The sequence below is a fragment of the Vanessa atalanta genome, chromosome Z, assembly GCF_905147765.1.
Source record: "Vanessa atalanta chromosome Z, ilVanAtal1.2, whole genome shotgun sequence".
In the NCBI taxonomy this organism is placed as follows: Eukaryota; Metazoa; Arthropoda; class Insecta; order Lepidoptera; family Nymphalidae; genus Vanessa; species Vanessa atalanta.
This window is the reverse complement of record NC_061902.1, coordinates 16,389,067-16,404,586: the sequence shown is the minus strand read 5'-3', so window position 1 is coordinate 16,404,586 and position 15,520 is coordinate 16,389,067. Positions and strand designations below refer to the sequence as shown.

The 15,520-nt window shown below is 34.1% G+C and overlaps 2 protein-coding genes across 2 annotated transcripts; both read left to right on the top strand.

Annotated features, from left to right (window-relative positions):
* Positions 1-1,058: 1,058 nt before the first annotated feature.
* On the top strand, positions 1,059-4,583 carry LOC125076082 (ubiquitin-conjugating enzyme E2 G2). Its single transcript, XM_047688032.1, has 5 exons — positions 1,059-1,297; positions 2,899-2,980; positions 3,255-3,373; positions 3,487-3,627; positions 3,717-4,583. The coding sequence occupies exons 1-5, from the start codon at positions 1,252-1,254 to the stop codon at positions 3,839-3,841; spliced, it is 513 nt and encodes a 170-aa protein (XP_047543988.1). The 5' UTR covers positions 1,059-1,251; the 3' UTR covers positions 3,842-4,583.
* A 5,149-nt stretch (positions 4,584-9,732) lies between these two features.
* LOC125075829 (autophagy-related protein 13 homolog) lies at positions 9,733-15,391 on the top strand. Its single transcript, XM_047687617.1, has 6 exons — positions 9,733-10,202; positions 12,716-13,064; positions 13,145-13,331; positions 13,417-13,582; positions 13,672-13,854; positions 13,928-15,391. The coding sequence occupies exons 1-6, from the start codon at positions 10,005-10,007 to the stop codon at positions 14,198-14,200; spliced, it is 1,356 nt and encodes a 451-aa protein (XP_047543573.1). The 5' UTR covers positions 9,733-10,004; the 3' UTR covers positions 14,201-15,391.
* Positions 15,392-15,520: the final 129 nt, after the last annotated feature.

The following is a 15,520-nucleotide window of genomic DNA, read 5'->3' as shown; positions in this document are numbered from 1 at the left end:
AGCAAAATATTATATTATCCTATTGCAAACTTTGATCCAAAGTGCACATTGTAGAAATACAATTATAATATAATTAACATAAAAATAATAAATATGCTTTTGCTTTTTGTTAGCGCATAAGGATATAGTAGTTTATAAATCCCGAAAAGACGTTGTGACTTGTGGCTCTCTCTATCGAACGTACTGTTGAACTGTCGTCCTGCGTGATGATCTGAGACCGCTATAGAGGATAAGGCTATTTAAAATGTATGTAATAGTAATAAATATGTAATAATACTTTAACGTGAGCTTATTAAAGGAAACAACGTTCTGTTTTTTGTTGGTTGTAATTTAACGCGCTGAAATCATGAACCGACTCGAATAACAAAGGGACGTGTATTGACTATTGACAATGTGTTTTCTAATTGTATATAAATTCAGAATTAGAAGTTGTTTGAAATTTACTTGGTCTTATACACAATAAAATAACATATCACTTGAAATCATCACTATTAGATGCAGCTAGATAATTAAATAATAATTTTACTAAATTTGTTAATACTTTTTAATTTAAAACGGTCTCTGCAATAGATATCATAAAATTATTTAAAACCGTATATATAACTATATAAGCAGTGCATTATCATAGATACGATTGGTTCACAATAAATAATTTTGTTTTAAATACTAAAAAATCAAAAATTATAGTTTTATACCTACCAAATTATAATACATATATCATAACATGGTGTGAATAACATTGAATTATAAACTTTAGTGGAGTCTTTATTTATCGTCGCTAACAGAAAGACTTAGCTTCACAGAATACATGGTTAGAAAAGTTAGTCAACTAAATTATATTGTTATTTATTGGCTAAGTTTAAAGTTCTAGTTTTGGCCGTAGACCATATACATTTTTATTTTGTGGCACTGGTTTTATATTCTATTGTTTGGAAGCTCAGTTTTAAATTTGACTTTATACTGACAGTGCCCCTATGGTCCAAGTGTACCTACTTTGTCTTCCATCTGTGATCTGTATAATCTGTATTCTATGTTGTACTCATAACATAACTCTATGCTTAATAGTTAATACGTTTCACTGTGCTCCGTGGTGTGTTCAATGTTAAAGTCATTAGATATTATATTCATATATGTTTTTAAACCACAGATTTTAGGGTTGAAGTCTAAAGAAGTTATAATTAAACAAGTTTATTAACAATAATCACTAATTTTATTTTAAGTGCGGAGTTTCTAACTCCTAATTTATCCGTGATGATGGCCGGTTCGGCTTTAAGAAGGCTAATGGCCGAATATAAGCGTAAGTTTCTATGTTTACTTTATTTTTTCTTTATTTACATACAATTGAAAAGCAATATTTTATAATACGCCAATTTTACTAGTATGTGAAAAATAAAAAAAAAATAAAAATTAAGAAAATGCTTGTTATAGTAGTCAAATTAGAAGACATTCCAAGCCAATAAAGTTGAGTTTACTTTTTTTGAAAAATATTACCCTGTGGTGTTCAATTAAATACTAAGGGAGAGGAAAGGATTATTTAGAGTTAATAATGTTGATAAGTCTAAAATATAATTTTAAAATTTAAGCTTTTATGATGGAATTTTCCTATTTGTGATTTTAATATGAGATATTTGTAATTAGTTTTGACAATTTTAATTAATTTATTTTACTATTACAACAATGGATAAAATGTGTATCCAAATTATAATAAAAATGTAAGAGAGCCTGAGAATATTAAGGGATATCTACCCTTGTTCTAAAATAAATTGTAAGTATGTTGAAAATCTTTAAAAGACAGATCCACTGACAGCATTTACCCAAAAGTAATAAAATAAACTGATTACAGTCTAAATATTTTTGTTATATATATATATGTCGGAGAAGCAGGATGCCGAACAGTTGGGTTCGGGGTTTGATTCGACATTTGTAATACTATGTGGGCGTGCAATGGAGATATTCACAAAATAAAATATATTTAATATCGTCTAATCACTGTATTAATTGATTCAATAATCGTACATCACAATAATATCAAAGGATTACAATAATTCATCTCGATTAAGAGCAAATGGGTTTGCAAGCAACCATCGCATTCGAGAAGCTTGTCAAAACATAACAACTCGCGTTGCCATGACACTTACAACTCCATTCGGGGTGACCAGCTCTTATAAGTAAATCAGCCATCAAACATTATTGCCAACTACTCGATTCATTAATTATCCAAATCAACAAACAAAGTAACCACGCTCCGATATATATATAGATTCATAGAAACTTATTTTAATAATAACAAAGAAACATTAACTTAATATAATAGAGAGCAGTAAGGTCAGTAGAAAATATATTACCAACATATAAATTCTGCTACTTATAGCTCTCTCTGTGTATGTAGAAAATCATAATGGTGCATGTGAAATAGTTTGGCAAACTCTGTGTTTAACAGGTTATATAGTCAAAATATTATTTATTTCAGTGTGCTTGACTGGAAAGTACAATTCAATTTATATATATCTTGTCTAGGAATCAAGTAATACTAAGTCTATCCATGCTTTTTTAAGCATTAATATAATCTTGAATTCTTCAAGAATTCAAAAGAACTAACAATTACAAAATTTTATATTTTATTTTTAAGAACTTTAATCAATGAGTACAATACCAAAAATATGGTTAGTGCAAATGATTGGGATGTTCTGTAATAGCATCTTAAGTTGAAATAATTATTTTTGCTGCTACAACATTTAAAAAAATGTTTTGGAAACTTTGCCTGTTTGTGCATGTGTTAGATCATCATCTAAGATATTCTAAAAAGTAAAAATTATTTTCACAAAAACATTTTCAGGCCAAAGTCGTCACATATATTTTTCAAATCAAAAGCAACTAATTTGGTTTTTCTCATTCTAGAACTGACCGTGAATCCTCCAGAAGGCATTATTGCAGGCCCAGTCAATGAAGAAAACTTTTTTGAGTGGGAGGCCTTAATAACGTATGTGCTACAACATTTAATTTATTGTAATTAAAATCAGTGCATTTGTAATGGTCGTTTTATATTGTTTCTTAACTAGCTACAACAGTTTTACAACATGTTAATATCTACATATATAAAATATTTAAATGAAGAACTTACAAATAATTTAATAATATTGTGTAATTGGATATAGCTAGTTGACACTGTTCATTGGAGATATTTATGTTTAATTTAAAACTGTGTATTGGCACCAAAACAAGGATACATATCCATTAGCTACTTCTGTTTTCAGAGGACCAGAAGGAACTTGCTTTGAGGGTGGCATATTTCCAGCTAAACTTGTTTTTCCTCCAGACTATCCTCTGAGTCCACCAAAGATGCAGTTTATTTGTGAAATGTTTCACCCAAATAGTGAGTTTATATTTAAATAACTACAGTTTTAAAAAATGTTTAAATGATCATAATGAACACATACAGATACTCATTATACCTTCTTGTATAGTTGTTTTGTAACTCGTTTCCAGTCTATGCAGACGGCAGGGTGTGTATTTCCATACTGCACGCGCCTGGGGATGACCCCATGGGCTACGAGAGTAGTGCAGAGCGATGGTCGCCAGTACAGAGCGTCGAAAAAATCCTACTCTCTGTAGTCAGCATGCTGGCAGGTAAGACAACAAAATTATAAAATTGCATCTTATCTTAGTCAGGCTTTTTAAAAAAGAGCACAAACTTTTTTTTTTATTTTTCTTTTCAGAGCCTAATGATGAAAGTGGAGCCAATGTCGATGCCGCTAAAATGTGGAGGGAAGATCGCGAGCAATTCAATAAAATAGCAGAGCGTTTAGTTAGGAAAACGCTAGGCCTGCCACCACCAGAGTAGCTGCCTGCATTATGCGGGCTGTGAAATTTCTGGGTGTACAGTTACATAAAATAAAATGTTTATTGTATCATATATTATTATATTTACAAAAACAGGCATAAATGATTTTTTTACATGTCACCACCTCACCGCACTGCACATGTTGGGTCAACTTTTAAAATGATTGATCTAAATAGCTTGATCTAATTATTTAGATACTGCAGCTTCTTCAGGTAAAAATATTGATTAATCTTCTTAAAATATGTTTGTTTACATATATATCAGAGTCATGCAGATTCATTATCATTTTATTTAAGCCAAAAATATTATGTTAATATTCACTTCTTGTGCTTTATATATATTATTATAACAAAATTAGTACTAATGTCAAAGTTTGCATATCTTTTTTAAACACTTCTCAGTTATTTATATTTCGCTCGCTAATTACAAATTCAAAATTTGTGATACATTATGCATGTAATTTTAATAAATGTCTGTATGAAGTTCTTGACATTATCATCTGATTACAATCATAGCGACATGTTTAACAAATTGTGTCTCTGTCTCTGTTACATTTAACCAAACTGTAAAGACAGAGGTCCCTATAGTAGAGCTCTATGTATAATAAATATCAAATAAATTATTTAATACAAACATTATTCATTCAATCGTGAAGTGACACAGGTATGTGGGGGTTTATTGTAATAGAAGCGGGGGGTCACGGAGTTACTTTTATTGTGTACGAATATATAAATTGTAATGACTACTTTTTTTTATTTTTACATGAAATATCTGATATAATCATTTAGACAATCTGACTATGAATTTGCAATTGATTACAACAACAACTACACTTATTTAAATAACAAAATTATTAATATCGTGCCAATTCAGTCATTAGAATGTAGTCTGGTGAAAGTGATGTTATCACATTGGGGAAGAGATTTCACTCATCTACACATGTTGTAACATAACGTATATAGTTTGTTTTGTTTGAAGAATATGAACTAACAAAGTGAACTTGTATATAAATAAGTAGTTACAGAGATGGTAAATAAATGATTGAACCATCGATATCAAATAATCATAAGACAATAAATAGTACCTGGTATTCCGCTGAATCTGATTACAGCTGCATAATATCGTTAACATATAGTATAATATATGTTAACGATCGACCCCCCAAAAGTAGCTTCAAGAAAAGTTGGTATAAGAGTATCTCGTTTAATATATCTTAATAGTAGAAACCTATTGAAAACTATTTGTCGTATCTCCACGATTCGAGAACATTCCGTTAGCCGCCACAGCTAGTATCGGAATACTTGGCGTCGATGTTTCGACCCTTGTTCAGTTCCGCGGTCAATTGGAAGGCAATGCAAAATTGGCATCAAAAAAGCTCGGTGTGCTCTGCAAGGCAAGGCAGTATTTCACGTCGGCCCATCGTCTTAAGACTATACAAGGCGCAAATTCGGCCTCACATGGAATACTGCTCTCACCTGCTCCGCAGGGCGTGTGCTCCGCAGTACCAGCTCCTTCCATTTGACCGTATCCAACGTAGAGCAGCTCGAATTATCTACGATCAAGCCCTTTCCGATCTGCTTGATCCTTTGGCATTGCGTAGAGATGTTGGATCGCTCTGCATCTTCTACAGAATTTATCACGGGGAATGTTCCGAGGAATTGTTCGGATTAATCCCGGCTGCTGAATTTCACCTTCGGACATCTTGTCAAAATTCTAAATTTCACCCGCACCACCTAGATGTCCGAAAATCCACAACAGCGCGATTTTTAAGACATTTTCTGCCTCGCACAACCACTCTGTGGAACCAGCTTTCGCCGGCGGTTTTTCCGAACCGATACGACTTGGGAACCTTGGTGTTGCAGATGTCCATAAGCGGTGGTAGTCACTTTCCATCAGGTGAGCCTCCTGCTCGTTTGCCACCTTTGACATAAAAAAACCCAATGGTCAAGATCGCCAAAAATAGAAACAGCTTCATAGTTCTGCTTAGCTTCGCCAGACCGATTGTCGGCGTCATGCGTGGTGTTTAGCCACGCTGTGTGTCTGTGTGATGTGATAGTATGTAACGTCTAATAGGGGACGCTGACGCATCGCCATAATATGAAGTGACAGTACTAGTGACGACTCTATTCTGTAATAATTTCGATCTTTCACATCCACCAGATGCCCCGAGACGGTTCATTTTTTTATACTGTCGAATCGAAAATGACGCAAATTGTTGACCCGATGACCCGTTTGTGCAACATTTAGTTTACTGTATTTGTATTTTGTACATAATTTTAATTAACTCAGAGTCATTTACACGAGTGATCGCACTTGCTTAACCGGAATCGATTTGAATTGTCAATACATATTTTGTAATTGAAGAATTAAATGTCAATACGTTTATCGTTTTTCTAAATGCTGACTGGAGTTAAAAAAAAAACATTCGATGGTTTAATTTTGTTAAGCAAAAAATGTTTGTCAATTTAAATCTAACAGTGTGGGCCCGCTATAAGCATCGAATTTCTGCGAATCTATTTGTCTTACGCTTCTATTTCCTTTATATTGTGAAGATAATTGGATAATCGTTGTATTAATTTTCATCAAAACGCATGTAATGTCATATATTATTTTAAGCTTTGCGACTGATGCTAGTTAATAATTCACACTTGTTATATTTTTGTAAACACAACGCAACTGGAGGTGCATCGATTTAGAAATAAATGCCTTAGAATATAAAATAGAAATCTTCTTTTATTTACTGACGTAATCTACGTGTACTCTATTTTTAACTGACTTTGCGAAACCCTACGTTTTTGTTTCACTGACCGCAATATCACGTTTTACAGCTAGCTGACCTATTGAGCTTTTCAATATCTTTGTAGAATATATAGTCGTTTGCAGAATCTTTGACTGTAATTTAGGACTAGGGGAAGTCCGGGCAAGATGAATAGTGTGGTTAAGACGATTTTGTTAAAAACCTACACGGCCTATAGATGACACTATTGGGTCGCCACAACAGCAAATCAGAAGCGCCGTGATAGTTCAAACAAAACAATAGATGCGGCTATATGTTGTGATTTTTTTTTTGTTTCTTCTTGGCAATATATATGAATTGATTTATTGTATTATCTGTTAAGTGTTAACGATTACGTGTTTTTTTGAAGTTTAATTATTGTTTGTAACCTTTTTGTTTGTTGGTAAAAGTTGTACAGTCGGTAATATAACTTTTGAATATTAATGCTAATGGGCAAAACGGATGGCTATCCGATTTGCTTGGTTAATTCGATTATATTTTTATCGAAATTAAACACAATATATTTAGTATGTGATATATATAGTAGTATTAGATTTAGTAAGTGAGTAATTAGTGTCATGGTTAGTATTACATTAGATACACGATTGTTTTGTTTTAGATCGTGTCAATATGCAAAAAATAATAATGTAGCATTTTCATCCATTTGAGAATGTCGAAGCCGATGATGACCTGTTTTCTGGTTTCAAGTGTCGACACTCAATAATTGTACTCAAATAACGTAGCAGCTACCTTTATACCACCTTTTTATAATCGCAGACAAACGAATGCAAGAAACACTATTAGATAGTGCCCCCACGCTCACCGTCACAAAAAACGGCTGGATACACGGAGAGGCTTTTTTAAACTGAATTTGCTTGATAACCGCATTGCATACATTTTAGAGTTTGCGTAATAAAATAACATAATGTTAAAAAGTATTTTGAGAAAGAGTTGAACACGTTTTAAAAAGACTCCATATCGTGAAACCTCCGTGTGTCTAATTTTCATTAAATTCTGCTATATGTGTACATATTAACAAATCCGCATTGGACCAGCGTAGTGGAATTATCTCGAAACCATCTCCTCAAAGGGAGAGGAGGGCTTAGTTCAACCACATTTACAGTTGTTACATTTTTCACTTTATATTTTTCTGTGCCGTATTTTTAGATTAGCAATATCAGGGACTTAAATAATGGAACAAATACAGAAACGTTATCTTTGCATGTGTGCAATAACGCTATGTTTTAGAGAAATGATATACAGGGTGGGGTGGGGTTTGTGGGGATATCTGAAAGACCGTATTTTCAAAAAGCGGATCGCGAATACTCAAGAATTAAAGTAAGCCATGTAAGCTATTGTTAGAGAAGTTGCCGCTATTGATGAGAACCTCCGAAGGCGCGTATACGAAAACTTCACGCAACGCTTGCAACAATGCAATGATTTTAATGGAGGCCATCTGCATGATGTAGTTTTTAAAAAATAACATTGTAATGATATGGAAAATAATACTTCACTGTATTTATGGAAATTTTTCCTTTTTTTCTTTGGCCCATATATAATTTATCAACATTTCAAATGTGTCAGTCGGCTTTGGGCCAGCTGGTATAATAACGATATTGTGCAAAGCTTAGCAAGTGTATTACGTTACGATATATTTGTAAATTAATCGTTTCTAAAATATGAAAAATGAAAATAATAACATAATTATTTGTATGCCATACTTTTTTACTCTTTAATCATATTTTCGTATGTTTCATCGAATGCGGTGAACTAAACGCTATATGAGTGACTAACTTTTTATTGCCAACTAGTTTTACTAAATTAAATAAACTGTCACCACTAACTTTATATTTAACTAGCTTGATTTTAAAAAAAGAGGTTATCAATTCCACCCGTATGTTTGTAATATTATTGAAATTGCATAATATTCTATATGTTAGTCTTAATGGAATTAGAAAGCACGTGCGTTATATTTTACAAGTGTAAATATGTATGTATGTGTGTCCGCGTTTTGTCTGGAACTATAACTCTGATTTTATTTAATCTATTTTAAGTGTGGTATAAAACTTAATAAAACAAAAATAAATCGTTACAAAGAGACAAACACATAAATATATGGGATACTTATTTTTAGTTTTTTATATAATTTTATGTAAAAATAATTCTATATAACGAAGCTCAGTGGAAGCATGCTCGGATAACCTATAGGCAATCTCGTGCCTAGTGTTAAGAATGTGTACATCCTTCTTGATGATTGCGGGTTCAAATCCGGAAATATGCAATAATATCTGATTAATTTTAAAAGAAATCAACCACTCAACACTCGTAAGTCGCGCAGATTCGCACGGTTTTGCAAGCAAATAAGCTTGCAAAAAGCGTTTATATTAACATTATCTTGCTGCTGTAAAATTTCGTTCTGATACTCGTAAAATATTTATACAAAAGATTGAAAACAATATGTCGGTTGATTTGCAGGTACCACGTTATTATATCGTTATGAATTCGGTTATATATAATGTATTAAGTCGCTGCAGGGAATCGAAGACAACCTGGATGTCTGTTTCACATTGAATTTTCTCCGTTCCAGGGATGTTATGGAGCTCCGGAACTGTAACCGAAACTGTCGGATCAAAGGAAAATATGGTTAAAATATCATAATTCATAGCCAGATCCGAAATTACATACCCATAACATCCTTACTCCGTTGCTTAACTTTAGAATGAACTGGTTTGGTATTCTCAATTGTGTTAAATAAAATTGAAACGTACTAATACTAAAACATAGTACTTTAGAACTTACTTTTTTGGATACCAAACTACATACAAATCGCATTGATTTTTCATATAAATCCTGGTATGTGATACGACCAAATATTAATTATGAAAAAATTTCGTCACCTTTCTATATTTTCCTTAAGTTGATATTTTTTATATTACATATTAATTATTATCCAATAAAAAATACAAAACAGTGGATTTCAAAATTATTATACTCTTGGTTAGAAACGTAAAAATATAAACACTGTAAGTATTGGCAAAAAATACTCGTTCTCAAGAATAAACAGTCTGTTATGTGTTGATCTGTGTATTTCTTTGTTATCTGTGCTTCGAATTTGTAGAAGTGAAGTCGATTCGATATTTGGATAGACTAAGATTTTTTATGTATGTTTATTCTAATTGAGAAAAATAAATAGTTTGTTTTCCTAATATAATAAAACAAATATCATATATTATAACTTGAACCGTGCATTACGGTAGAACAAAACAATAAATTTAGCAATTTATTTCAAAAATATAATAAAACAGCTTCAATGTTATAAATTTTATTAGCTGCGTAAATTTTCCTATTGTGTACGATACTTTAAATAAATATTGTAAAAATATATTAATGAAAAACTATAAGATGGCTTCGTGTAACACTGATATGCAAGATCGACTAAAATTATTTAAATTTACAAAAATATTAACATTGAAAGTGGCTCAGATAGTTGTCCAAAGCAGACAAGGGAAAAAAATAGCTCACGATTGCAATGTAATCAAACCCTCGGATGATGGCCCGCCACCTTCGCCCACCAGCTTGCAATGGGTATGTATGCAATGCTTAATTATAGCAGCCTGAACATTTAAATTATTAATTTTTCATCAACTAGATAATCACAAGCCACTCGTCTATAGAACTACAGCTCTTAATAAATTAAAATATTTCAAGAGTCTCTTTTAGTGCTGAGTAAATATCATGGTTAATAAATCCTCCTAAAAATATACATTTATCAAGCTGCAGCAGTATGAGTAGGATTAGTCACTCATCTGGAATGTAGACTCTATGGAAAAGAACCAGTATATTTATTGTTTGTTTATTTCTAAAATATAAGTGACACTTAGACAAATAGGAAGTCATTACAATAGCATATTCATTTTCTATAAAACAGTTTAAACATCCTTTAGTCACTGTACAACATTGTCAAATCAATCAACTTATATATTCATAGATTTTATGTAATTTTGTAATCACTTGTAAAATAAAACTGGACTAGACCTGTGTGATATCAAAGAGTTCTCTATAGCTTTGGCTAAAATTTGGCAAATACTATTAGACAATGAATGTAATTAGAACTAGCCCTGTAGAACTCGGAATCATAGATTAAGATTTGTGTCTTCTAACCACAAATAAAAAATGAAGTAATTTTGGAAGAACACAACTTTGATTTATGGTTCAATGTAATTGCATTATAGTTTAAAGACTTTTTTTATATTGTCACATATTTAATGAGAGAAAAATGATCTACTTGCATTGAAATAAAACTAGTTTTTAACGGATTTAATCGCATATATTAATTATTTCCATAACATCCCGATGTTTCGAGCACTTTGCAGTGTTCGTGGTCACGGGCAGACTAAGGTGACATTTGTCTGTTCGAATTACAAAAGAATATTATTTACAACTACCGCCAATGATTTCTTAATTGATATCTTGAGTAGCGTTCTGGTTGCACGCAGAAGGCACTAACTGTATCTTTAGGTCTTGCAGTCTGTTGGATTTGGGATTTAAAATTTTTAATAAGTGGATCCCAAGTGTTGGAAAGTCTCCAACCATCTTCTCTATTGAAGTTCGGATGTTTTTGAATTTCAATAGCCTCGCGTATCATTCTAGGAATGAATCTGTGTTGTCTAGCGAGGATCTGTGGTTTATCAAATCGAATAAAATGGTTAGGTTTATCCAGAGCATGTTCACAGACTGCAGACTTTGAAGAACGCCTATTTTTGACATCTCCTATATGTTTCTTGACCCTAGTACCGATACTTCTCTTTGTTTGACCTATGTAAAATAAACCACACTCACATTCGAGTTTATATACTCCTGCAGTTTGTCTTGCACACAGTTATTTTATGCAATTTTGCCCATACCCATGCAATTCTCTGTGCACATATTGGAAACAACTAAGCTTGATTTAATAAATATTTATATTTCACACATTAATTTTTTTTAAATAATTTCTTTATTATGAGATTTATTATTAATGAATTATGTTACCTCATCACATGCTTAAGTAGAAGACTTTGATATTATTTCAGTAGTTAATATCTAACTAAAATATATAAAATATTCTCGAAAGAGTCTCAAGCCCAGTCTCAAAGGAGAATATATTATAATATTTGCACCATTCTTCCCTATACTTGTTAAGATAAAAATGTAATCGACCCATCGAATCGAAACCCATGGATAACTTAATGTTATAATTATAGTCTATATGTTTATAGGTGACAGAAGTAATGTTAGTAATGGGCAGAAAGGATGATAATGATAATATTGACGGACATGTCACCTTTAGTGGACAGGCAGAGAAAAATTATAAGCAAATAATGTACTAATAGGGGGGCGATGTGATGCCAGGCTAAGGAACACACAAAATGACAGTATAGTTATTAAAAACCATACTCTGGTAGTCAGAAAGTGTTAGGATAGATTTTATAATACTCTACTACTACACTACTACTACTCAGAATTCATTTTGGATTGCAAAAAAATATTTGTCTTATATATTTACAACTTCTTGCAACTCTTAAAAAAAGTCTTCAGGATGTTTTTAACAAAGTTTGTTTACTGATGCATTACATTAAATGTATTTACATGGAAATTATGTTTATCACAGTAATAGTTAAAAATTACAATCATGTAACACCTAATTTCCGACTTTGCTATGTCAATACATCACAATTGTGGCACAATGAATTCAATTGTATTTTTTAAACAGATCTATGACAATTAATTTTTGGTGGAAAAGAGTAACTATTGAATTTCCTGCTCGATCTTCACAGTAGAAGCTACATTCCGGACCAGTTGTAGTTTTAAATTTTATTCAATACTGCTACTTGACGATGTAAAAACGTTCTCGGTTGTTGGTTGTGCTAATACATAAGTCTATTAAAAAGATTCAACGAGTACTTTTATCTTAAAAAATTGCTGACATTTATGAAATTATTTTTTACACATTTTCTTTGATGAAAACGGCCAAAAGGCAGTCTTATAATGAAATATTGAAGTACTCTATGCTTCTATATTAAGTTTTGAAGGAAATAAAACAACGTCTTTGTTTTTAGTTCAATTTGTCCATACCAGACATGCCCGAAGTGAACACTGATACGAAACGAGTGATAAACGGGGAAGTTATCGAAGCATTAACAAACGTGCTGTGCATTGAAATATTCCTACGGACAAATGATGGCGACGAGATGGTGTTAGAGCAGTGGACAGTGCGCATGGCACCGGGTTGCGACATCAGCATCAGCTCGGTCTCCACTATATACTACCGCATGAGTATTATGCTCAAGTCTACATTAAGTATTTCAAGGATAACACCTGCATACAAACTATCCAGATTACAAAATAAAGAGTCCTATATTATTTCTCATAAAATTTATGGTGGGAAACCAAATTTAGATCTATTAGGTAATTGTCAAACAAACGTAAACATTTTACGAGTAATACGACTATAAGTTGGTGCTTACTCTGAATATTGAAATTCACAGGAGAAAAACACAAAACAATCAAAGTGAGCGAGCTACATACTCCAATAGGAACGATTCAGATAGAGGTCGTATACAGGACGAAGATGACAATATTGCCCGAGGACAGGAAACCTGTAGAAAAAAATGTACTGATGACGAGCGATGGCATTATGATTAAAAGCGATCACTTCCCGAAGGAAAGCCCCAGGTAACGATGGTATCATCGACGTATGTACATTTGATATATTTATTTAGGTCTCGTATAATTACGATTACAAAACAACCAATTTTAGGAAAAATTATCATGAAAAGAAAGAAATAGATCTCTCCAAGCCCTTGACAGCGGGAGCATTTGTGGACACGGCTAAGATGAAGGAATTACATGAAACTTTGAGTCAGCAGCTGCCGCCGGAGCCTCCTATGATGTGGATCCTCGCCGAGAAGGACAAAATGGATAAAGTTAGTAAATACGTCACATTGAACGATTTCTTTTATTACTTCGCGTATGCGTACACGATTAGAGGCAGTACATTATTAGTGCTTTGCAGAAAATGCAGCTGCTGTCCCTAGCGGAGTGCGTGTCGGAGGCGGGGCCGGACCCGGGCTGTCCGGCGGCAACGGCCGGAGCGGGCGTGGCCGCCGTGGCGGGCTGCAGCAGCGGCCGCGCCGGCGCTAGCAAGGCCATCGATATGCCCAGGATCAGGGACAGCAACAAGTACACCAGTCTCATGGTAATAATATTTTTTATTATATCTGTTGATAGCGACGAAAGGCGATGTTTTCTTACGTCGCGATGCGATGCAGGAGTTCCCGTTCGCCGACGGCAGCCCGATGACGGAGCTGGCGAGCTTCTACCAGGAGTGCGTGGCTGCGCGCGCAGCGGCAGGCGCGTGGGAGCCGGCGCCCGAGCGCGACGTGCTGGCGCGCGACGTGCTGGCGCGACAGCTGCAGGCCTACGAGGACGCCGTGCCCGAGTTCGACAACATGCTGGCCGCCATGCTCAGCGACTCTGACCACGCCGCCGACTTGGCCGAAGGGCGGACCCGATCCATCGCCGGGAAAAAGAAGCAAATATAAATTCAGAATATTTATATAACAAGTGAGCTGATCTGCTCGTTCTATATCGGCTCTACGTGTACACTATGAGATGTTGAAAATATATAGTATTTATATATACACGTATATATTGTAGAGGTAATCGGGCGTAGTGAACGTAGTTCTATCCTCACTGATAGTTTGTTACATCGTTTGGGAGCGCAGGTTGGACTGACGTGTGACGTGTGACGTGTGACGTGTGACGTGTGACGTGTGACGTGTGACGTGGGACGTGGGACGTGGGACGTGACGTGTGGAACGTGCGACGAAGGGTTTTGTACTGGGTTGGAGTATATTATGGTTACGTTGTTTCTTTACGCCTAATGTTAAATTGACGTTTCTCACGCTGCTGTGTCGTTGAATCGATGGTGCCTTACGTTAAGGAAGAGGGATTTTAATTTGTTATTATAGTAAATATATGCCTATGTGCCAATCGGATGTTTTAGCGTATTACTTACGTACTTAGGTTTTACTTAGTGCGCGAGTGCTGGAGTTCGTTCGTCCGCTCGTCGCACTTGAGACTCGATGTTCGTAACACTGCTAGTCAAAATGTATAAACAAATTGCACCTTTTATAGTTACGTTCAATGCTGGGTGAACGTCTTGTCCAGTGTCCAACAAGTGAACTAACAAAGTCATTAAAAAAGCTACTCTGCTAAAATGATTTCTTTTTAATATATTGTTAAAATGTTTATTGTATCGAATCCATATCAAGTATGAACTGTACTCGTGAAACAAGCGACTGTTTAATTAGGCGATTAATTTATAATATTAAACATTTAATCAGTGTGTGTGTGTGTGTGTGCGCGTGTGTGCGTGCGTGGATGCGTGCGTGCTTGGGTGTGTGTCTGCAAAAGTTTACTATATTTGACAATTTTATTACTTTCCGTTTTATGTAAAATATCCGTTTTAGTAATTTATTAATGATGGTTATAATAAGTTAATCTCCGAACATATTGATGGTGTAGCGTATACGAAGTGCGTCTGCGTCTGCCGGCGCACGATAGGAGCATTCCAGTGAGCGAGTCCGAGTTGTGAGTTGCGTTGCCTTGCGTGTTGTGTCACTACTAATACTTTACGTAACGTTGTAAACGTTAATGCTGCGGAGCTCTGGAGCACCCGACAGATATTATAAATATGTTGACGTTTTATTCTCAGGGCGTGTTTAAATATATGTTGCGTTGTAGAATTTCAGCTTTTCATTTGTACCTACCTGGCCCTATCATCTAACATAAAGCAGAAACATTATTTTATTGGAAGCTGTGCTCCGTCACGGATATTATAGCGCCATGCCGTCAAATTG